The 22,942-nt window shown below is 38.7% G+C and overlaps 1 protein-coding gene across 2 annotated transcripts; it reads left to right on the top strand.

Moving 5' to 3' along the window:
* Window positions 1-2,514: 2,514 nt before the first annotated feature.
* Window positions 2,515-16,981, top strand: GPATCH1 (G-patch domain containing 1). 2 transcript variants are annotated; one of them, XM_030956334.1, is made up of 20 exons: window positions 2,515-2,616; window positions 3,562-3,696; window positions 3,978-4,063; window positions 4,451-4,611; window positions 4,977-5,074; window positions 5,213-5,271; window positions 5,597-5,842; window positions 6,617-6,764; window positions 7,488-7,567; window positions 8,581-8,785; window positions 9,394-9,681; window positions 11,416-11,597; window positions 11,970-12,097; window positions 12,370-12,503; window positions 12,834-13,003; window positions 13,702-13,912; window positions 14,562-14,672; window positions 15,131-15,255; window positions 15,744-15,889; window positions 16,461-16,981. In XM_030956334.1, exons 1-20 carry the CDS (start codon window positions 2,544-2,546, stop codon window positions 16,480-16,482), a joined length of 2,808 nt encoding a protein of 935 aa, XP_030812194.1. In that variant the 5' UTR covers window positions 2,515-2,543; the 3' UTR covers window positions 16,483-16,981. The 2 variants fall into 2 exon arrangements, with proteins under 2 accessions (XP_030812194.1, XP_030812193.1); XM_030956333.1 differs by having other exon boundaries at window positions 13,699-13,912.
* Window positions 16,982-22,942: the final 5,961 nt, after the last annotated feature.

Genomic DNA, 22,942 nt, shown 5'->3' with positions numbered 1-22,942 from the left:
CAGCATCATCTTCACTGAAATCCCGTTTGCTATTAAAGAACTAATATGCTTTGCCTGTTCTACTGTGAAATCACATTGGAAACAAGACACTGCAGTTTATGTAGAAAGTAAGACCAAACATGGGCAAAATCATCACCACTTTTCCCAGTTAATGCCTTGCCTTTAACCGAGATGGACAGATAAAAGTCTGGGTATTTGAGAACAATATGTGTTATCTCTTTATTTTGCAGTCCTTTAAAAAAAGAAAATTAGCACTTTGGAGAAGCTAAGGCAATGCCTCAGGGGCTGACCTTCAGGTGACTGTTTTGTCAACTGATACAGCAGCCCTGAGTTGGCAGGGTGAATATTCAGGGAGACAATGAATGCAAGATAGGGCAGAGATGAGTTTGTCTTATTGTTTGTAGAAATATGGGATTTTTATACTTCCTGTGCTTATGATTTTTGTTTTTCTCTTTATTGTGATTTTAAAAACCCTTTAAATTAATCGAGTTTTTGCTTTTTTCTTTTATATATAGATTACACAAATTTTAGCCTGAAATTCCCGTGACTTGCATGACTTAAAAATAATTAACAAATACATTTGAAGAAGTGGTCTTAAATAATACAACAAAAGACATAACAAGACACTTCCATGCTTGATCTTCTCGATGAACCAATAGAGAACCAGATGTTGAAAACTATGTATTGGCAAACAAAAGTCTGAAGTCCACCTCTGGCTTTAGGGCTCAATTTCAGCCTTACAACCACTGGCAAATGTGTGAACTTTCATTCAAAAATGCAGGTGCTTTTTTTTTTTACCAGACAAATTTCTGTAAAAAATTATTTGAAACGTAAACTATTCAGTTCTACTAATGTTCTAGTTTCCTTGCAATAAAAAAGAAAAAAAAAAAGACATTGGAAAGATTGTCTTATATAACAGCTACAAAGAGCAATTGTCACCTGGTTTAGTAAGTGTAAACGAGAAAGTTTACCATAGAGAAAGAAATACCACCGGGATGCAAAAGTAATTCTAATCTGAGAAAAGCCTTAACGGAAAAAAGCTTCAGTATTTGATTACCTCAACTCTTTGAACTGATCAGACAAAACACTAAAAAGATTTTCTCTTAGCATGGTGCAAAAAAGGTTTATTTAAGCCGGCGTGTTAAGTCAAAGTCACACAGTATCACTATTCAGGAACAATTGTTTCCTAAACAAAGAGAAACAGCAAGTATGCTAACAACTCGTTTGCCACTGTATGTTCTCGCTAAGTGCTCTGTAATTATGAGAAAAGACAATGCACATAGAGTGTCTGTGGCTTTTACTTTATTGTTTCTAAGTGAATTAGAGACCTGAATGGAACAGAGAACTCCCTATTTGAATGGAACCGTGTCAATATTTCCCATGGAAACCTGAAGTCATGTGAAACTCCGGCAGTTTCACTGTGAAAGAAACCAGTTCCATGTAAACAAATGAAGAGAAATGCTGGGATGGAGAATACGCAGAAGTCTTACCTGTTAAGGGAAGGAATATCTGAAGACTGTGTTTTGATTTATTTTCACGGATTTCAGAGAAACTAACGATACTTTAAAAAGTTGTGGGCTAATAGAATCTTCAGTGCAAATTGAAGCGTTTGGTTTTGTTTTTTTTGGGGGGGAGAGGGGATAACAGTGGAAATCAAATCCAAATTTTGAACACTTGGGTCCTACTGGTGAATACTGGTCTTTGTACAAAATACCTTCAGTAAAAGTTTCTCTCTCGATACAGGACTTCCCAAGGGGGTTCAGAGATTCCTGAAAGCCTTCAGGGATGAAGCTCTGTGAGGGAAGGTTTGAACGCCCAGACTTCTGCCCCGATTTCTCTGCAAATTCTTCTTGAACAGCGCGTAGGACAACGTGGTTAGGCAAATTTTGCCATGTATTTGCTTAAGTGTACAATGAAATCCGCAACTCCGTTGATTTTGATTCAGGGTGGAGTCCGCTTTACACCTTGATTTAGATGAAATCTCTTTGTTAAAGTCGTTGCTGCCCTTTTCCTAGCCCTGAGTCTGAGGAGGCTGCACTCGATGATTTGAGGGAATTACCGCACGGCTGCTGACCACCGGCAGTTTGACATTATGTGCCGTGGGTAATTTCTAAAGACACCAGTCAGCGTTTCGGACCGATGATGTGGAGCCGCACACGACAGCTCCGCTGGGGCTGGGGCTTTTCCAGCCAAACACGGCTGGGCTGGAGGGACCCGTGCGCCCGGACAGGCTGCGGCCGCCGCCATGCCCTCCCTCAGAGCGGGCACCGAGAGGGGCCACAGCACGGCGCCGAGCCCGGCGGGCAACCCCAACGCCGCCGTGAGGCGCTGAGGGGCTCCGGGCGATTCCGCCGCTCCCGTCCCGCCGGCGGGGTCCCGGCAGTGCAGGGTGCCGGTGCCGCTCCCGTCCCGCCGGCGGGGTCCCGGCAGGGCAGGGCGCCGCTCCCTCACAGGGCCGTCCCGGTGCCGGGAGGTGCCGGCGCTGCGCGGCTCCGCCTCCTCTTGTGACGCCGCCGTGTCCCGCGCGGCCACCGTCGTGTAAGATGGCGGAGAGCAGCGACAGCGAGGAGGAGGACTTGGTGAGCTATGGAAGTGCGCTGCAGCCTCTGCAGGAGGGTAAGGGACCCCCGGGAGGTTCGTCTGCTCTTCCTCCCTCTCTCCGTCTGTCAATACGTTGTGCGAGCGCTGCAGAGCGGCCCGGCGTGAGGCGCTGGGGCCGGGGTGTCCCGAAGGGCCTGCGCGGTCCGGTCCGGTTCTGTTCGCGGCTGAACGCCGCCCAGCCCTTACCGTGTGCGGCTGTGCCGTGTGGGCCCGGCACAGACCTGCTACCCCTGCTCCTGCTGCGGGGGGCCTTGCTCGGCAGCCGAGCTGTCCTGCGGGAGGATGGCGCAGCACAGGGCGAGCGGAGCGGGGGAAGAAAGGCCTCGGCAGCACAGCGGCTGTGGCTGTGGTACCCCGCGGCTTGTGCCGGCTGCTCCGGGTGCAGCTGGGTGCCAGTGTTTGCTTCTGTCCTCCCCACCCCCCAAAAAAAACCAGTACAGTTCACATAAAACACTTCAAACTTACGCAGTTATGCTAATCTGACCGTCTCATGCTTATATGGTTGAGATAGACAGGGCCAGGACTAATGTACAGCTGTGACTCCCAAGTCTGTGCCTCTTTATTCAAGAAATGTTGTTAAAAAGAGGTAAAGTTTGTGTCGAAGTCTGTCACTTTTGTGTTTTGTTTCAGTTTATACACTTTTGATGTATAATGTCTCGAGCAATTACTGAAGTGAAGAAATCCTACCAGAGGTCTTGCTTTCACAAGGAAAAATGCAATGTTCTCAGACGCCAGTAGAATTAAGAATTTTGATGTGAACACTTCATGCTTTGCGTTTATCAGTGGTGTACATGAATAGTTACAATGGAGTGGAAATAAATGAAATGTGGTGATTTCTGTGTCAGGGTGGCTAGTGTTTGATCCTGTTCTTACTTGCAATGAAGAAACAGCTTCTGGAGAAATGGGAAATTGTTCCTTCATGTAAAGTTGTGTCTTACTTTCTGATTGATTTGATTGTAGGTGAACGAATTAAAAAGCCAGTTCCTCTCCAAGAACAGACTGTTAAAGATGCAAAGGGACGATACCAGCGTTTCCATGGGGCATTCACTGGTGGCTTTTCTGCTGGCTACTTTAACACCGTTGGTACAAAGGAAGGTTAGATATTTTGTTGTCTTCTGGGAATAGTTATATTGAGAATCATATTGCCATGTTAGTGAAAACAAATTAACTGTCCTTAAGCTTTTTTTCCCTGCTATTCTTTATACTGTGAATAGTTGAAATATTATTGCTGAAGTAATTTCTCCGTGAGTTTTTGGACTGTAATTTTACAAATATTTCTTTGATGTATCCTTAAGATGTAAGCTTGAAATATTTGAATTGTTTCTGAATACTGTGTTGCCTTAAGTACCTTACTTAAATATTTGCCTTCTTTAAAGGATGGACACCATCAGCTTTTGTGTCATCACGGCAGAAGAGAGCAGACAGAACTGTTCTTGGACCAGAAGACTTCATGGATGAAGAGGTAAATTTAAAAAGGAATTGAAAACTTCTGTCTATAGTTGCCATGACAGCAAAAATTGAAGTAACCTTGAAATTACTTCTTGTATACAGTGTTATCCTACGAGGTTATACAGGTTATTTCATAGGTTCATTTAAGAAGCTCCTCTAATGTCAGTATTAAAAAATAAAGCTAGAACTCAATCTTTTTACTTTATCAGAAAACGCAAATACTTTTGAAACTGTTTAAGATATTTCCATTAAAGATACAGCAAAAACAACTGTGTAAGTGATTTGAGAAGATTAGCAGATAGGAAGGTCATATGCCATTTTCATAACTTCAATATTGCAGTAAGTAAGAATTTGAAGAATGTTTAATCTAAGTGTTCTCATTTTTTGTGTGTATTTCCAGGATCTTAGTGAATTTGGGATAGCACCAAAGGATATTACAACTACAGATGATTTTGCATCTAAAGCTAAGGACAGAATAAAGGAGAAAGCTAGACAGATTGCAGGAGTAGTTGCTCCCATTCCAGGAACCACTGCATTTGATGATTTAATTGGACCATCTAAGTAAGTAAATTTACCTGAAAGTTTGCCAAACCATTCATTTCACTTAGAAGTGTTGTATTGCTTAGAACAGTAATGTTTGGCCACTGCAATTGTGCAATTGTGAGACTGGAAGATCCTGCAGTGGTACATTCCCTAAGTGGCCTCCACCTGGATTTTTGTTTTGAATGTGCAGACTTGCACCAAGTAAACATTTATAAACTGACAGGTGCTGTGTATGCAAGTAGTAACACTTTCAGATTTGATTTTAAAGCAGGATATAAAACTAGAAGTTCAAATATTATATATGTACATTATTTACCAACAAATAATAAAGGTGTGGTTTGAAGTAATTTTGGGGTTTGTTTCCTTTTTTTTTTTCTTTTTAGAATAACAGTTGGGGTTGAACTGTTACGAAAAATGGGCTGGAAAGAAGGACAAGGAATTGGCCCACGAGTCAAAAGAAAGCCACGCAGACAGAAACCTGGTAGGTTCAGGGAACTTCCTGAGCTAATTAACTTTCTTGGTAGTAGAAAGTTAACATTCATATACTGATGAGAAAGTTGATTTTAAACCCTCTTTTTATTTTTATGAATGTAATTTGATGTTATGATGTCTCTTACAGATCCTACAGTGAAGATTTATGGTTGTGCATTACCACCTGGACTGTCTGAGGGTTCTGAGGTATTGAACAGGGAAAGTGGTCTGTTGACTTTTGTAAGAATGTGTGATAACAGATTAAAAAACCACAACAACTTCTTTAATGTCCTCAAACAGTATTTTAAAATGCAGTTTCAAATCTTCTTAAAAGTGTTTATAAATACTTTCTATGCTTAATGTGAAGAAAGGTGTTAATATCTAAATTTCTTTTGCTACGTAAGAAGGTATGGTTCATACACAATTCAGGGAATGCAAACTTGCCCAGCCTCATATTAACTGAATGTTGTAAAAGCTCAACGTACAGAACTTTTAGTCATATTTGCTCTCATAAACTTTTGTTTTGTACAAGGATGAAGAGGATGAATACCAGCCAGAAAATGTGACCTTTGCACCGAAGGATGTAATGCCTGTAGACTTGACTCCAAAAGAGAATGTCCATGGACTTGGCTATAAGGGATTGGACCCTTCTCAAGCCTTGTTTGGTGCATCTGGAAGAGAACACCTGAATCTTTTCTCAGGTGGTTCTGAAGAAACAAGCAATTTACTTGGTGATCTGAGACACAGCAAAGGAAGAAAACTAGGTATTACAGGTCAGGTAAGGACATTTTAATGCATTTTATCATTAGTGTAGTAAAAGCCATGTAAATTTTGTTTTAAGTTAAAAGCTCATAGTCATTGTAATATTGTAAGAAATGCTAAGTGTGGTTTGAGAATCGATTTTTTTTTTAACTTATTTTGAAGATGTGGAAAAATCCTTAGAACTCTGAAATGCCTTCACTTACTGAAACTGTAAAAGACAACTATAAAACTACCTGACTCTGAGTAGCTGGATGGAAAAATGTTCTGTGTTACTTTGATTAGATAAAGTGAATATCCAGTATGGTTTTAGTTTATGTTTTTTGTCTATTGTACTTTCAGTAATGCTGTATCTGTCAGCTAGAGAGGTTTTGTGTTGCTCCCAGGTATTTGTAGTTCTTACCTAGAAGCACTGTCAGTTTATATTTTCTGGGAATTCTACTTGTTTAATTTCCCTGTTAACTGACATTTTTTTCCTTTTGAAAACATAACCCGCTCTTAGTCAGATTATATGTGTTATTTTGTCTGCTGTCCTTGTCTGGTACACACCAAACTTGCTGTCCCTCCCTGCCAAGGGAGTGGAATGTGTTTGCTTTTGTTGCTTTTGTGCTCACTGAGGTGTGGGGTGTTTTTCCACCTCAGTTTCTGTGGTGTAACTGTACATTTTTCACAGTCTATCTATATTTGTACTGTAGACTTTATATAGATGAATAGATATCCATGTGGATGTGTTCTGGTATGTGACTTCAAAGTTTTTCCACTTTTGAGTTCTCATTTAAAATATGTATTTTAGGCTTTTGGTGTAGGAGCTCTAGAGGAAGAAGATGATGATATTTATGCAACTGACACCCTGTCAAAATATGATACAGTTCTAAAGGATGAGGAGCCTGGGGATGGCTTGTATGGCTGGACAGCACCAAAACAGTATAAATCCAAAAACAGTAAGAACTGTGGTTCTCTTTAAAGAGTGAGTGTAATATGGGGGAAAAAAATAAGAAATGTAGTCTGTATTTGCCATATATTGTAATTTTCAGCCTTGATATCTGAAAATTCAGCTAGTCCTCCTTCTATATTGAAGTGTTCAATTACAGAAATAATTTCCAAAGTCCTCCACTAATCCCAGTGTAGATTAAATCTTCAAAGCATATTTTCAAAAGGACAACATGTTCTGCTTTGTGAGATACAGTGCTCAGTTTCACTGAAGAAAACAAGTGATTGTGAATCACAGTTACAAAATATGGCCCAGCACTTAAAAAGAATTTATTTTTTTAGATGAACTTCGGTATTTTCAGATAATTTTTGTAAATTGTATCTTGGTGCCATTTTATTTTTACTGCACTGTGTAAGTGCATGAAATACTGGTGTAATTCTGGAGCAGCTGTTCATGTTGGTTGTACGCATTAATGGCACTGATGGTGTTGGCTGTGCACAGTGTGGATACTGCTGCTTCACTGTAAGCCATGTTCAGCCTTCAGCAGTCACCCTGGGAGCAGTTTTTAGTTGTGTAATACTAATCCAGAATCAGAGCCCTTAATTTTAAATGAAAGGTGAAGACCAACTACAATTATGACTCATAATAGACAGTGACATATGGAAAATATTCAGAAAAAAATTGCCTAACACGCATGTTTTAAATATTGACCAACTCTCTAATAATTTTGTAGGGTCTGAAAGAGATTTTAAGTATATAGGCAAAGTCCTGGCTGGCTTTTCCTTGGCATCAAAACCATCAGCTCCAGTCAAGGTAAGCAGATAGTGATATTTTATGTATTAAGAAGAACAGCATTCATCATGTGAACTGTACATGATCTGCTGCTTCTTGGTGTTTTTGTGTTCTTAGAAATAAATGTTTTGGTCAGCAGTAAAAATTGCTGAAGGAACAAAATTGTAGCACTGGAGGCTGTTCAATAGAAACCTAAAATTTATCAGACTCCTGAAGGTATTTAAACTTTGCCTGAGTACTGGCTTTGAACAAATACCTTCCACACTATTCACTGTTACTTTCCATAAAGTTGGAGGAATGGTTTAATTTAACTTAAAAAATAATAAAAAATGGACATATTTTGGTTCTAGATCTTTCATATGTAACATTCAGTTTTCTGTAAAAAGCAGGTCTCATGCTTTGTCCACTTTGCTATTTTGGTGACAATTTAATTTCTTAGTCCTGTTTTCAGGTTTTCATAATTCATGTAATATATTTGCATTAATTAGAATGACAAACAATTGTATGGCAGGGTCCTCTTTCTGAGGAAGAATATATGTGTGGTATATAAAATCCCATCCTATAGGGAGCACAGAGATAACCCTTTAAGTAACAGCTTGAATGACAAAGGTGGGGAAAAGCACTTTGAAAGATGTTAAAATGTAGTAAGCATGGGAGTACTCAGTAGTCTAGTTGATTAAATCATTTGACTTCAGTTTAAAAAAACAGTAAGCAATATTAAAAGGTATTTTCTCAAATAAAAGCAGTGCATCCTAAGACTCTTGTTAATTTTTCTGTCACTTAATGTGCACGTTTTCATATTTTTTCATAGCTGTAAATATATTGCCAATATGTTTGTTCCCAGAGTTTGTATTACAGTGCCACTTACTGGTCTATAAGAATTGGTAGCTTGTACTATCTGTTTCTACTGCTAAGATGTAAATTGAGGAGTTCTTAGGTTGAGCTGACTTTTTCTGGAACATATTTATAAGTGTTGCATACAAAGTTGTCTCTCTCTCTCAGTGGGTTTTGTTTTGTTGCCCCTTTCCCCCCAGATTTATCCCCCCCCCAGCCTGCCACGAAATTACAGACCAGTCCATCACTTCCGACCTGTGCTACCAGCTGGGAATGAAAGCTGCCACCTGCAGAAGGCATTGGAGGAGTCAGCTGGGAAACTGCAGAGTGACCCAGCCCACCACAGCAGGCATGCTTTGAATGCAGCTCAGAGGAGGGAACAGCTGGGGGAGACTGAGCTGAAAGGTGGGAACATACCTGACCATGTCTTTGCTTGTGTTTCAAGCATGTTTGTGTGTTTAGTTACAGAACAGTAAGGATTTACTCTGACCTTGAGTGTTAATTTTCTAACATAAATATATCAAATCTAGGTACCATAGCTAGTTCCATTTCATTGTTCAGTTTCATCTCAGCAGGTGCATTGTTGACATAACTGTCTGTATATTAATTTACTTAAATATTTTAAAGACAAAAAGTATGTGTTGGATTGTGTTTTTTTGAGAGGGTCATGGCCTTTTATGAATATAATAGGCTGTGATAATTTTTTCTGTAAAATGTTTTACTGAAATACATTCAGATATACTGACAAGATAGTTTGTGACTGTGGCTCACATTTGTATCTACAATAGTAAATTTTATCAAGTTGTATGTAAATAGCGTAAAAGATGTAATTGTGGCCATATTTTTATTTGCCATGTATGCCATTTTATTGTTAATTTCTGCTTAAGAGCAGAATTTATCTGAATTTATACACATGTGGTAGGGATTTTTCTTCTACTAAAGTGGAAGAAATAATTATAGTAATTTTTCATTTATCTTAACTGATTTCTCTTTACTGCTTTTTTCTGCCTTAGGTCCATCTCCTTCTGTTTTGGAATATCTGTCTGAGAAAGATAGAGAAAGACTCAAACAAGTGAAAGAAGCATCTGAACAACAAGTGAAAGCAAAACCAGTGCCTCAGCAGTCACCAAGTAGCAGATTCCAGTTGGCCTCCCCAGAAGATGCTGCTCACAAATGGCAGACGCTGCTGGGGGGACAGTTAGCAAATGCTGGTTCTAGTGACTTCAAACCATTTGCAAAAAATCCAGAAAAACAAAAAAGATACGAAAATTTTGTGAAAAGTCTTAAACAAGGAGAAAAAGGTAAAATATTTCTGGATTTATTTTTTCCTTCCCCCCCCCTTTTTTTCCCAATGCATTTTATATTGACTATGAGTTCTCTTCCTGAATTTCACAGCATTTCTCCTTTTACTTCTTTTCAGGACGAATGTTTACAGAAATCTTTACTGATACTTAGTCATGTTGATTTCAAGAGAACTGCTCAGTTATTCAGTTGTCAGCAAGTCTTGATTTTAGGCATTACATTTCATACTTCTGTGATGTAGCAGAAGTTCAGTTCTACTTCATTTCCTGGATTTCCCTTATTTCATTTGCCAAGGTACACTTCAGCTTTGGTCAGTGGAACAAGGCTTTTAATTTAGTTTGTTCCTCTTTGAGGAGTTAAACTGACAGATCATATAAAGGCAGAAAGAGGACTGGGTAACAGTAGAATCAAAAGAAACCCCATTCCCTCTGCACCAGGGGAGGATAAGAACCCTAAAGTGAATGAAGTATTTCACACTTGTCAAAGCTTCTATTGTATGTCCTGCAGATACTCAAACTTCTGCTGTCACTTATGTTCTTCTCAGAAAAATTTATGACTGCAAAAACACAGGATCCATGCAGAGCTCTTACTCAAAACCAGAAAACATCCTGCCTCCTTCATCATCTCTTTTCATGCTGTTTCAGTCTCCTTCCATTTTGTTTAGGTTTCTGATATTAAATGACACTGGGGTGTATATTAGATTAAACTAGGTACTCACAATGCCTTGTGGTGAGTTCTCCAGTTCTGTGATTTTTCTGTAAGGCATGAAAAGCTGAAATTGATCCTTGATCCAGGGAGTTCATCAGCAACCCATGACTGTAGATTGCCTTGAAATAAACTTAAAAAAAAAGGATCGGGTTTTTTCCAAATTTTGAAGTACACAGGGGCTATTGGGGAAGAAGAAAATGGACTCCAGGGAAATTTGACAGAGGAAAGCATATGGTGACAGGTGGAAAACATGGGTTTGTTGTTTTAGTTGTGATTTGGGATTTTTTTGGTTTTTGTCTTTTTTAATGTCCTTTTCATTGCGTAAAATAAATATTTTGTGGTCAGTAGCCTCTTCTGGTTACTGCATTGGGACAGACGACTTGAGCTTTGAATCCACATCTCAGTTCAGGACTGGGATTTTCCCTGGGTAAAGTTGAGTATTCCCAGTTATTACTGTAAGTGCCTCCCTAGTCATTATGATGGAAATGTATAAATAAATGGAATGGTTAAAGGTCTGTTTTACTGTACGTGTATTTGCTTGGCTGGTGTTATTTCCTCTTCCTTCTGGGAGTGAAACTGAACCTGTTGCTGTAAACCTGTGTGCAAACTCTGTATTTATCAGTGGCCACTTCACAGACCACACAGCAAGTTACCAAAGCATAGCCAGGCTTACATTCTTCTGTTCTGTGTTTTACTTATTTGATAAAGCTTTGGGTTATACTTTTTGTTTTAATCATCTGTTACATCAGTTAAGTATTTTGAACATTCTTTAAAGGGCAATGAGTAAGGAATCAGTTTTACAAGTAAAATTACTTAAAATATCAATTTAGCATTTGGCAAATACTGTCATTCTTGCTGTCTTGAAAAACAACCTCCATTTATCAGAGATTAACACAGTTGGAGTTAGTACTACCCTTAGGATAAATATTCATTAAATACTTGCAAGAATGTTATTTTTTGTTTGAAAAGTGTTGACCCAAGGCAAGCTGCCATCTCTGCTAAGCATTTCTCTCCTCATCCTACAGGAGAAAGATTGGAGCGGTTTTTTGACCAGAATATGTCGGAGTGGGAGCGAGGCAGAGAACAGGAGGAGTTCTTCCGTGCAGCAATGTTCTACAGATCCTCAAATTCCACACTCTCATCCAGGTTCACCAGGGCCAAATATGAAGATGATGTTGACAAAGTTGAAGTTCCTCGAGACCAAGAGGTATTTGCTGTCTTTTAACACATTGGAGCTGCAGTTGTTGCCTTAGTGATGACTTTTTCTTTTAAACTCTCATGAAGATATGTCACTGTTTTGTTGCCCTTCTGTTTAGCAGCTTTTGAAAACACTTGGTGCATACAGAGTAATCTTTGTTAAACAGCATTTAAATATTGATGGATTTGTCCTGTTCATAAATCTTACAACACTTCAGTAAGATTTTTGAGTATAAATTCTGTAAATTAATTTTAAATTAATTTAAATTTATTCTGTAAATTAAAGAGTATAAATTCTGCACATTGCAATTGTATATAAAATACATTTTATATCTCTCTTTACAAAAATTATTTATCAGCTATAAATGTCTGACTTTTTCAGAATGATATTGATGATAAGGAAACAGCTGTGAAGATGAAGATGTTTGGCAAACTCACAAGAGACAACTTTGAATGGCATCCTGATAAGCTGCTGTGTAAAAGATTTAATGTTCGTGATCCATATCCTGAGTAAGATAATTGATACTTATATTTTTAAAACTTTTTATAAATTCTGAGGTTTTCATTTGCTTGTGAAAAATCTGGGTTGATGTTTTCTTGTGTCATAAGGTGATACAGGACTGCCCAAAGTTTTTATTTGTGTCACAAAATACAGTAACCTCTGATAAAATAGCATGCATTTCAAGGACTACTGTAGGAGTTCAGATTGTTGTAGCTAATTTGAGAACTTTTTTGTGTTTAATACAATACAATAATCAGCAAACAATTTTATTTCCCTCTAGTTCTTCTGTAGTGGGTTTGCCAAAAGTGAAACGAGACAAGTATTCTGTTTTTAATTTCTTAACTGTGCCTGAGCCCACCACATCTGTAGCTCAAGCAACAAATGAAAAGATCCAAGAGAGTAACAGTCTCAACAGTAAGTTTGTTGTTACTTTATTAATTTAGCTATACATGAGATAATAGTACAGAAAAGTAATTTTTTTCATTGAGAACCTAGCCATGTGATTTTTTTTTCATTTAAAAAACCCAAACAAAGGAATTGAAAATAAAAATTCAGTGACATAAAAACTGAAGTTAGTGATACAAAGCTAATTTCTTCTACCTAAAAGACATTTATAGGTCAAGTATTCATTAGAAATATTTTAAAAATGCCAAACTGAAGAAGCAGAGTAATTTAAAATCAAGTAGGCCATGAAATGCAGAACAATTTGGCATGCAGGTGATTTGAATATTTTGGATGTTTTAGAACCAAAGAAATCTTCAAGGTGGGATGTGTCAGATAAAGAGAAGGAGAAGAAAGATTCCATCAGTGAATTCATTAGTCTTGCTAGATCAAAAGCTGATGCTCAGCAGCAGCCGCCAGTGCCAGCCAAAGAAGAATGTGGAACTGGGACAACTGAAACTCCTCCCTCTGTGGTGAGTTTACAACAGGGTTTGAACTTAAAGGGAATAGCTGTAAACCTTGAAAACCCAGAAATATAAGCAATTCATAACCCGTCTTATATGTCAATATTGTTTATATACGTTAATATGAATTGTTAATATATGAGCACAGATCAGTTTGCACAAGACCCAACTCAGGATGAGCACAGGCATGAGATGGCTCTTTGAAGAACTTTGAGGTTATAATTCTGGGATGCAAGATGTTTGCACCTTACTTCTGATTATTCTTGAAGTAGGACTTAAGAGAAGAAAAATGTAGCCCAGTAGTCTGGGAACTAAATTCAGTAACTTTGCCACCACTCTGCTCACAGGCACAGAATGTATTTATTTCTCCTTTCCATAGAACAGAGTGCATATTTTGGGGAGAAAGGTGATATTTTCCTTTTGCTTAAATTTAGTATTATATAATTAAAGTTTGAATTAATGAATTAGAATTTATAATATCTGGGGATCTATTTTCACAAACTGCACTACTCTTGATAGGACACTGGCTTAGTTCCTCAGCGTTTCAGAGCTTTACTATTTGGGACTAAGACTGTTTATTTCACAGCTGTTGTGCCATCCAAATGTTTTGTAAATACCTGTCAGCATGCTTGAAGTTATTCCTATCAGAGAGAGATTGTTAGTTTCTTTAGTGCTTCAATACAGTTTGTTGTGATGCTCTTTAGCAGGTAGCTGATGAAGATAAGGATCAGGAGGAAGAAAGCAAACGACCACCCATGGACTTATTTAAGGCCATCTTTGTGAGCTCCTCAGATGAAAAATCATCTTCCTCTGAAGAAGAAGAGAGTGATGAAGAACAGCAACCAACTACTTCAGAAAGACAGTCAGAAACCACCAAGCTAGCTGATGTAGCAGACAGTTCTTCCTCTAATTTACAAGGTAGTACTTACTGGAAGTTCATTTTTATGCAACATAAAATTAATTCCTTGTAAAAGTTCCACTTTTGAATCACACATTCTTGGACTGTTAGGACAGTGCAGGTCATCAGAGACTGGCAGAGCTGGTTGTGCAGAAAATGCAAACAATACAGCACTGAATAGGGCTTTGCATGTTGCAGTGCTATTAGCATTGCCATTCACCTTTTGTGTGGAGTGTACAAGCAAACTGCTGTATGGAATATGCCTGTTAAACAGTGAGGGGGAACAAAACATCTAGTGTAAGAACATACTTCAAATGAAAATACTTCGTTCACTTACTGTCACAGTTGGTTCTATTAACATTTAACTTGTAGTGTTTATTAACCTTATACAGCTCATGGAGTTTTTTATTCATTCTGAGTAATGGAAAAATAGTACTGTTACCAAAGGGAAGCAAACAAATACACTAATAGCAATTTAATTAATAATTTGTAGTTTAAAAGGGTAAATTTGTTTCAGAATGTCAGCTACCCAGTTGGCCAAAGCAGTCCGTAGAGATAGGGGATGCTGATCAGTTTGCTTTCTTAAAGGTTTTTAGAAAGCCTCCTGGAATTTTCTTCAATACTTATTGGAAAAAATATTTATATAGCAAGTTTTGGTTTTTTTCATAGAGAGTGTGACTGCTACAACTGATTCTGGCATTCCTTCATTGCCTACTTCAAAGCAGGAGCTAGATGCAGCAGAGGAATTTGGACCAAAGTTGCCACCAGCTTTTTCACCTGGTAGGTTTTGTAAGCATCTAAAGTGTAAATATTGAAATTGCATATAAAAAACATATCTCTCTTTAAAAAAGCATTTGTGAATAGGACATCTATCTCTTAAATGTGTGTTATATAAACAGGCATCACCAAATGTTTTGTTGCCGTGCTATGACCCACCAACAGGAACCTCTTTGCCTGGGTGCCAGGTTTATTTTAACTATAGAGGTAATGATAAAAAATGGATGTGAAAATACAGGACAGCCTTGCAATTTCATGTTCTAACAGATTGCAAAGGCATTTAATTACAATAGGGATGTTGCAGGTAGGAGTTTTAGACATGTAATTTCCTTTTTAAAGTTAGGGGTTTTGTTTGTTTAACTGTCATATTAGTTAAAAGTAATACAGAATGTAATAACCAAATTACCCTATTTTTGTTGGTTTTTTATTTTTATTCTTTATACATTTGCTTTGTACTTTAGGCACTACTTGGCAACAACAAACAGAGGTGCCAGCAGCTTTTCCTGGGCCTAGTAGGAAAGAAAAGCATAGGAAAATCAGAGAGAGGCACAAGACTAAGAAAGAACGTAAACGAAAAAAGGAAAAGGTAATAAATTTAAATACTGATTTTTGATTTATTGATGCTTTGATCTGCCTTTCAAAATGCTTTATTATTTATGCTTGGTTGTTGAAAAAATATATACTGGGGACAAGAATTTAAGCAACAGAATTTTGTTGGTGTTTTGAAACCAGAAAATTATCCTGCTATGATGCTGCTTTTCCCCTATGCACACATGTGACTACAGGTACAATATTGGGGGTAGTTTCATGTTCTGTGTGGAAGATGTCAGACACATTCTGGGAATTGCATTCATGCCTTATATTCAAATAACTGTAATGAAACATCTGCTTTAGGGAGAGTTGAGTGCTTGGATTAAATGGATTTTGGTTTATAATTTTTTTAAGCTTAGATAGGTGTTCTGTTTCAGTTAAGCTTTGAGCCCATACTGAAATTCACTTTTTTATTTTGTTGACATTCAGAAAAATCCAAGACTTTCACAAGGAGATAAAGGATTATTTCTGTTCTTTTTACAGAAAAAGAAGCATAAGAAGCAGAAAAACAAAGGAAAACACAAGAATAAAAAATCAGAAAAAGACAGCAGCTCAGACACTACAGATAGCAGTGACAGCCTTAGTGATATGGATACCACAGGCTTGTCACCTAAAGAACTTCTTAGAAGGTAAGCAGAAAGGTTACTCAAACACTTGCAAATTTTACAGTGAATAACTAAAACATGAATTTATGAGTTGTCATTCTAGTGAACGTATTTGCAGCAAATATGAATAAGCCAGTTTCTTTATGAAGATAAAATCTTGCTCACTTTGGTGAGGAAAGAGTACAAATATTAGCCATTTTAATCTATAGGGTAATTAATTTTAGGATTGAAGCCTCTTAAGGTAAAGACAACTAAACACACAGGCCTAGCACAGCTAATGGACATTATAATTAAAGATGACTGATATTTTTGAATTGGAATTTAAAATTGAACTAGTGCAGGTGGAAATTAATATTTTAATTTATCTACTTCTCTTGAGTTGGGAACATTGGAATAAACATTGTCTGCTAAGATTCCATTCAGAGAGATCTGTTGTGTGGCACCAATGCTTCATGGTGCCAAATGTTTTATCTGATGCAACTCAGATCTCTCTCTCTGCAACTAAGGTTTAAGAAACTGCTCGAGTAATGAAATGTTCCAGATGTGGTGTGTGACTGTTTAGTGTGACCTTTTCCCTTTTTTTCCTCCCTTTCAGATTAAAACAACTCCAGTATTGAAGAGCTCTCTTGTGTTCTTCAGTGTTGTGTGACTTGATCTCAAATTTTGATCTCCTCTGTGATGGTAGATCAGTGGTGTATAATGTGAAGCACTATAGATACAGTATTCATATTGAATTTGTTTGAAAGTAAATGTGCATATGTTTATGATGTTCCATGAGTTCAAATGTATGGATTATAGAACATTGAAAAGACCCCTTTCTGGGCATAATCATCTGAAATACTGCAGGCTCTGTTTTATTTAATAAAACAAAGCATTTTAATAAACTTTATTATTACAAATAAGTTTTGTATAGTGATAATTTGTTATGCCTAGGACCTCTAAAACACTGGAGAGTAAGTTTCAGTGTGAGTTAAGTTAGGAAGTTAAAACTAAAGCAATGTAAAAATTTTATGGGGTGCAAGTATTTTTATTGAATCTAATGTAGAATTTCACATTGCAGTTTTTGAGTATCCAGCTGTTATTTTTGCCTCTCCAAATTGTATAACATTTACTACAGCAGCTCCAAATCATTAACCTTTGACAGAATCACAGAATATGCTGATTGGAAGGGACCTATCAGGATCATAAAGCCCAAGTCCTGACCCTGCACAGTTCAATTCACATAAATTATCACACCTAATGAGCTAAAATATTATGTATGATTATAAACTGGCTCATTTTATGTAGTTACAAAGAAAACTGTTCATGCTACTTTTTATCTGCAGTCGGCATAATAGAAATAATTTAGAATAATTTAGAATAATGTAGAATAATTTAAATATGAGCCATGAAATAATACTGAGGTGGTGGGGAGCAGCTGTGGGGCAGCTTGGAGCCCTGCAGGAGCTGTGGGTTCAGGGCTCTGGGAAGGCTGGGGGTGCTGCTGGCAGCCCAGGGATGGAAAGCTCTCTGACACTTTGTATGGGGTTAATGCTTGTGGCAGCTGGTGTTTGGTAGCTCTGTTCACTCTGTTCACACAAACACATGCTTGACAGTCATGAGCAAACTCCCAAATGAGTGAAGAAAAGACTTTTCAATAGATCTTTGCTAAAATTTGTAAGTCTTGGCTAGAACATGGTGGCCTAAGAGCTCAATGTGCTGCGTTTTGATGAGACCTTGAGAATCAAGGAAACAAGTGTTTGAAAGACTTGAGAGACTTAATGAGATTTAAAGATTTTTTTTTTTGAGAGGAAGGAGAGTTTGAAAACAAATATCCAGAAAAACAAAAACACAGTCTCCATCCATCAGCATTTTTTCTTCTCAACCAGATTCAGTAAATCTGCTCCAAGGTGGCATCAAGGATGTGAACTTTGCTGTCAAGTGGAACTCAGGATCCATTCTCCTGTGGTTCCTGCTTTCATGCTCCCCCTCGTGGACTAAACTCGGCTAATGTGAACCCGTGAGTGCTGTGCAAGGCACTCTGTCTGTGCTGAGCACATTGCAGCATTGACATCTGCACACATTAATCAGCCATGACTCAATCTAAGAATGTGCAATGAGTAGTAGTGCATTAATGTCAAATTAATTCAGATGAAATAATTTCATGAAGTGTCTAAAATGTTGATTTCCTGCTGAGCAGTGCCAGTTTTCTACCATAACCAGAAGCTCTTTCAGGCATACTGAACAGGCCCAAGAAGCACAAAAGCACAAAAAGACCAGACAAGGTTCAGCTTAGCAGCATTGTTAGCCAAGAGCTGTGGATGGCTAGCTCAAAGAAACCAGGAAATGGAGAAGGAAAGGTCACATCTTTTAATGACAAGTAAATAAATATGTGACAACTGTAAGCAGATACTGTAGATTGAAGATACAAAAATAAGTGTCTCAGTGTGTTAGTCATGACATGTACAGTTGAGTACTGTCAGATTGACAGTTCCAAACTTTCCTGCTTTGTCTGAACTCAGAACTGGAACTTATTTTTGTCTTCAGCAAAATGCTATTCAGCTCTCTTATGTGTAAGTAAACTGAAATCAACCCAGAACTCTAAGGCAGAAAATAAGAAAATAATCCATTAATTTTTTAGAAGTGTAATAGATCCTTGAATGTTCTTTTTGCTGAAAAGGCTATAATGTGCCACTTGGCTGAAGTGTCTAACTTTTGTCTAAGAAATTTTCTTTCTCTAATTTTTATCTAAGGAAGTTTTCTTTAACACTTGTTGAACAATACTCCTTTTTCAAAATCTATCTAAAAGTATTTCCCTGAGTATTGAACTTTCTGACAGCAATGTACAGGCAAGATTATGTAAAATATAGTAAGAAAAGCCTGATTTCCTCCCTTACAGCAACAGCTGAAGCAAACAGAATTCAGGAGAGGATGGTGGAATTGGATCATGGGGGACTAGGCCAGCTCTGACAATTTTCACTCTGGCACTCTCTTTTCCCCTTTGAAAGAGTAGATACCAAATGACTGGCTGTACTGAGAAAGCATTTGAAGTTCTTGACAACAAACTATCTCTGGGAACTGACAGTGCACATATCTTTGGGAAAACGTAGATTAATAGTGCATGCAGCAGACGAAGACTGGGTAAGTCTGGAAGGGCAATTTTGACTGCAAGACTTTTTTGATTCAATAGAACAAGAACACACAGTAGCTTTGATCTTTTTTTTTCCTTTGATCTTAGAGACATTCCTAATCATTCTGGTATCAGTACATTGACACACACTGAGAAAATAAGTGAAAAAGTGAAAAATACATTTACTTTCAAGTTTTGTCTGTTATCAAGAGCTGCCAAGTTAGCAGGATAGCTCCTTCCAGTGAAAGCCCTTGTGAGGGAGCAGCTCTAGATCTGACACTTGGTGTCAAAAAGGGCAGTTACAGTCAGAGATACAAGATTTTATTCTCATATTGAAGACAAATGAAAGAACACATCATGAAGGGAGTTTATGTTGCCTACTTTCTGACTGATTCTAAAATTTCTTTGTACTTACACAAAAAAAAATCTGATTGTAGACATTAGGTTCATCATGGAAATGGAAGATGGTTTACCTAGGTGAAGGTATGATGACTGATCCTGTGATACTCTGAAATGGGAGTTACTCTGCATGTCAGCAGTCCTCATGGGTTTTTCTGGTGGATGCTTACAGGCAGGGGGGCACCATAATCCATTTATAAATCTTGATTCATATTTTTATTTGTTTTACTGAAGAACTTAATAGAAACAGAATTGTTTGGGTTGGAATGAGCCTTAAAGATCATCCAATTCCAGCCCCTGCCATGGGCAGGGACACCTTCCACTGTCCCAGGCTGCTCCAAGTCCTGTCCAGCCTGGCCTTGGACACTTCCAGGGATGCAGCACCCAGAGCTCCTCTGGGCACCTCACCACCCTCACAGCAGAGAACTTCCTCCAAATCCCAACCTAAACCTACCCTCTTTTAGCTTGAAGCCATTTCCCCTTTTCTGTAGCTTCAGGCCCTTGTCAATAGTCTCTCTCCATCTTTCTTGCAAGCTCCCTTCAGGTACTGCAAAGGCACAATTCGGTCACCCCAAAGCTACTCTTTTCCAGTCTGAACAATCCCAATTATCTCGGTCTTTCCACAAAACAGAGCTGCCCCAGCCCTCTGATCATCTTGGTCTCCTCTGGACCTTATCCAGCAGCTTCCTGCTTTTCCTGTGCTGAGGAGCCCAGAGCTGGAGGCAGTGCTCCAGCTGGGATCTCACCAGAGCAGAGGAGAGGGGCAGGAGCACCTTCCTGGACCTGCTGGCCAAACTTCTTTTGATGCTGTACTTCAAAGCTTTATTTATGGGTTAGGACTGATTATGTTTTGAGGCTTAATTTGGATATTTGAAAAAAATTCTTCATGCAAAGACTTGTCAAGCATTGTAACAGGCTGCCCAGGGCAGTGGTGGTGTCATCATCCCCAGAGGGATCTAAAGGGAGAGACTGTAAATGTGGCACTAAGGGATGAGGTTTAGTGCTGGACCTGGCAGCAGCTTGAACTTCATCACCTTAGAGGTCTTTTCCAGCCAAAATGATTCCATGATAAATGAGCCAGTAATTCAGTATGGGCCATCATCTCAGCACTTCAGCAGTCTGTTCATTGCTGCTCTATCAAAACAAAATGATGTTTAAGTGGTGATGCCTTAAGTTTCAGCTTTTATGTTTTTTCAGATCCTGCACTGCATTAGTGCATAATTCTGAGCTCCATGTAAACTTTCTTCACATTTTGGTCAGACTAAACAATCCCTCCAGGCTGAGAACCAAGGTCACCAACACAGCCTCAGGCCTGAAAAGTATAAATGTAAGTGACGTGGGGGGGAAGCAAACCAGGGGAATGTGACTTCATTACCTGAAGCTATAATTGGACAATTAACCTCTGATATGCAAATAGACCAAACTTATATCTGTGTGAGAAACTCATGACCATGGTCATTTTGGGTGTAGTCTGCAAAGCTTTTGCACTGCCCAAGGTGTATCTATTGAAGGTGGAAGGAATGAGGGACTTGTCTTTACAAACAAACCCTGGGTCTGCTGGTAAATAGAGCTGGATACTGCCAGATAAACAATGGGAAGGATTCCACTGATTGATAAATGGAATGAGAGGTGGAATGAGGGAGATTTGTCTTTACAAACAACAATTTACATAATTATTTTATATATATATATATAAAACATAAATTCCATAAGGAAATCCACTAATTGACACAAGGAAATTACAAAGGTGTACCTTCGTCAAGCACCTCAGCCAATGGGGAAAGGGGAAAATGTGGCTGGAAAATTGGGATAAAAAGAAGTCTGTGTCCTCCTAAAATCTGAGAGATCCCAGAGGAAATGCCCCATGGCCTCTCCCTTTATTTGAATAAAGTTACAGGACTCCTCTGTCTCCTTTTTGGACATAAAGCTCTGGTGTTTGTGGATTAATTTTCCTGACAAAGGCCTTCAATAAAAACCTACTTTACTCTTTTTTTAACTCTGTCTAGCCTCTGTTCTAGGTAGCCACTCCAAGGCATCAGTGGGATTTTCTATTATGAGAGAGATCTTCAGTTATTTATAGATGAATGCTTCAGAACATGAAGGACAGCAAAGGGAACCCCATCAATTTCGAAAATGTAACAGTGACAAAGGCTGGCAGCAGAGGAAAGGCAGAAGGGAGATGAATATCTGAGAATAAATCACAGAGCTTTGTATTTGAAGACAAGAGCTTGTATTTGTGACTGAGAATGTGGAATCGATGAAAAACCAGAGGGAAGACCATAAAACAGACATTGAAGGGGAATTGGTGTGTGGGAGGTTAGGATTTTTCCTTTCTTTTTCCTTTCTTTTTCCTTCTCTCAGGGAATTTTGTCCCATTTGTTGCTAAGAAACGATAATGACCGGGTTTTGAGACAAAAGAAGAGGCTACGGTGGGTATGGATGCAGCTGCACTCCTGTAGCTGAGGGATTTTCTCTGGGAAGGGCAGGGATACCGTGAGGTTTTGCAGGGGCTGGCCTTGGCTCCTCTGGCCCTCGGGATTGGAGGGAACAGGAACCGTGGAGCTGCTGCTCCGGCGCAGGAATTTGCTGTGGAGTCCAGCCCGTTACTGTTTTCTCCTGCTGTGAGTGCTGTGCTCCTGAGAACGACCTTTGAATGGGACTTTATCAACACCCGAGCTGACTGAAAGGACTCAGCCCAGAGCACACACAGCAGTAATACACACCTGAAAATTTCATTGATACTTTCAGCTGCTTTGAAGGAGCAAAGGAAATACCTTATTTGAAGCAGATGATACTTGTGATTCAATAGCAAGACAAGACAGCATCTGCAACTTGGATAAATAAAGAGAAATAATCAGATTGCCCAGTTTGCCTGTGTCTGAGTGGAAGTGGTGGGGAGCTGTTTCTTACTGCCCTAGTTTCATTACTGCATCAGACAACTCTTGGTCCCTCCACAACATGAAATAAGTGCTACTGCAAACCACTTGTTAGGAAAATTAATCCACAAACACCAGAGGTTTATGTCCAAAAAGGAGACAGAGGAGTCCTTCTTTATTTGAATAAAGGGAGAGGCCATGGAGATTCCCCTGAGGTCTCTCTAATTTTTGGAGGACGCAGCCTCCCTTTTTATCCCAATTTCCCAGCCACATTTCCCTTCTCTCTTTCCCCCTTGGCTGAGGTGCTTGAGAGGTTCAGACTTCCTGATACCAAAGATTTCCCTCTAAGGTATAACCCTCCCTTTTAATGTTTAATTCTCATGGAATTTAGGGGTTTTTCTTCCCTATTGTTTCTTTCATCTTTCAATGTCTAATTTCGTTTATCAGCGAACCTAAAGTTTATTTGTAAAAGCAAATATCTTTTTCCGTTCATCAATCAGTGGAATCCTTCCCATTGTTTCTTTTATCTCCCAGTGCTGGTTTTATCTACCAGCAGACCCATAGCTTGTTTGGAAAGACAAATCTGCTATTCCTTTCACACCGCTGCTCTGGACAGGCTCCTCTTCTCTGCACTGCCAGGGGCTCACGTGAATTTTTACACTGTGATGTAGTTGGCTGCTTTCTTTTGCACCT

The sequence above is a fragment of the Camarhynchus parvulus genome, chromosome 11 (genome assembly GCF_901933205.1).
Source record: "Camarhynchus parvulus chromosome 11, STF_HiC, whole genome shotgun sequence".
In the NCBI taxonomy this organism is placed as follows: domain Eukaryota; kingdom Metazoa; phylum Chordata; class Aves; order Passeriformes; family Thraupidae; genus Camarhynchus; species Camarhynchus parvulus.
The sequence above is the reverse complement of the archived record's forward strand: the minus strand, read 5'-3'. Positions and strand labels throughout refer to the sequence as shown.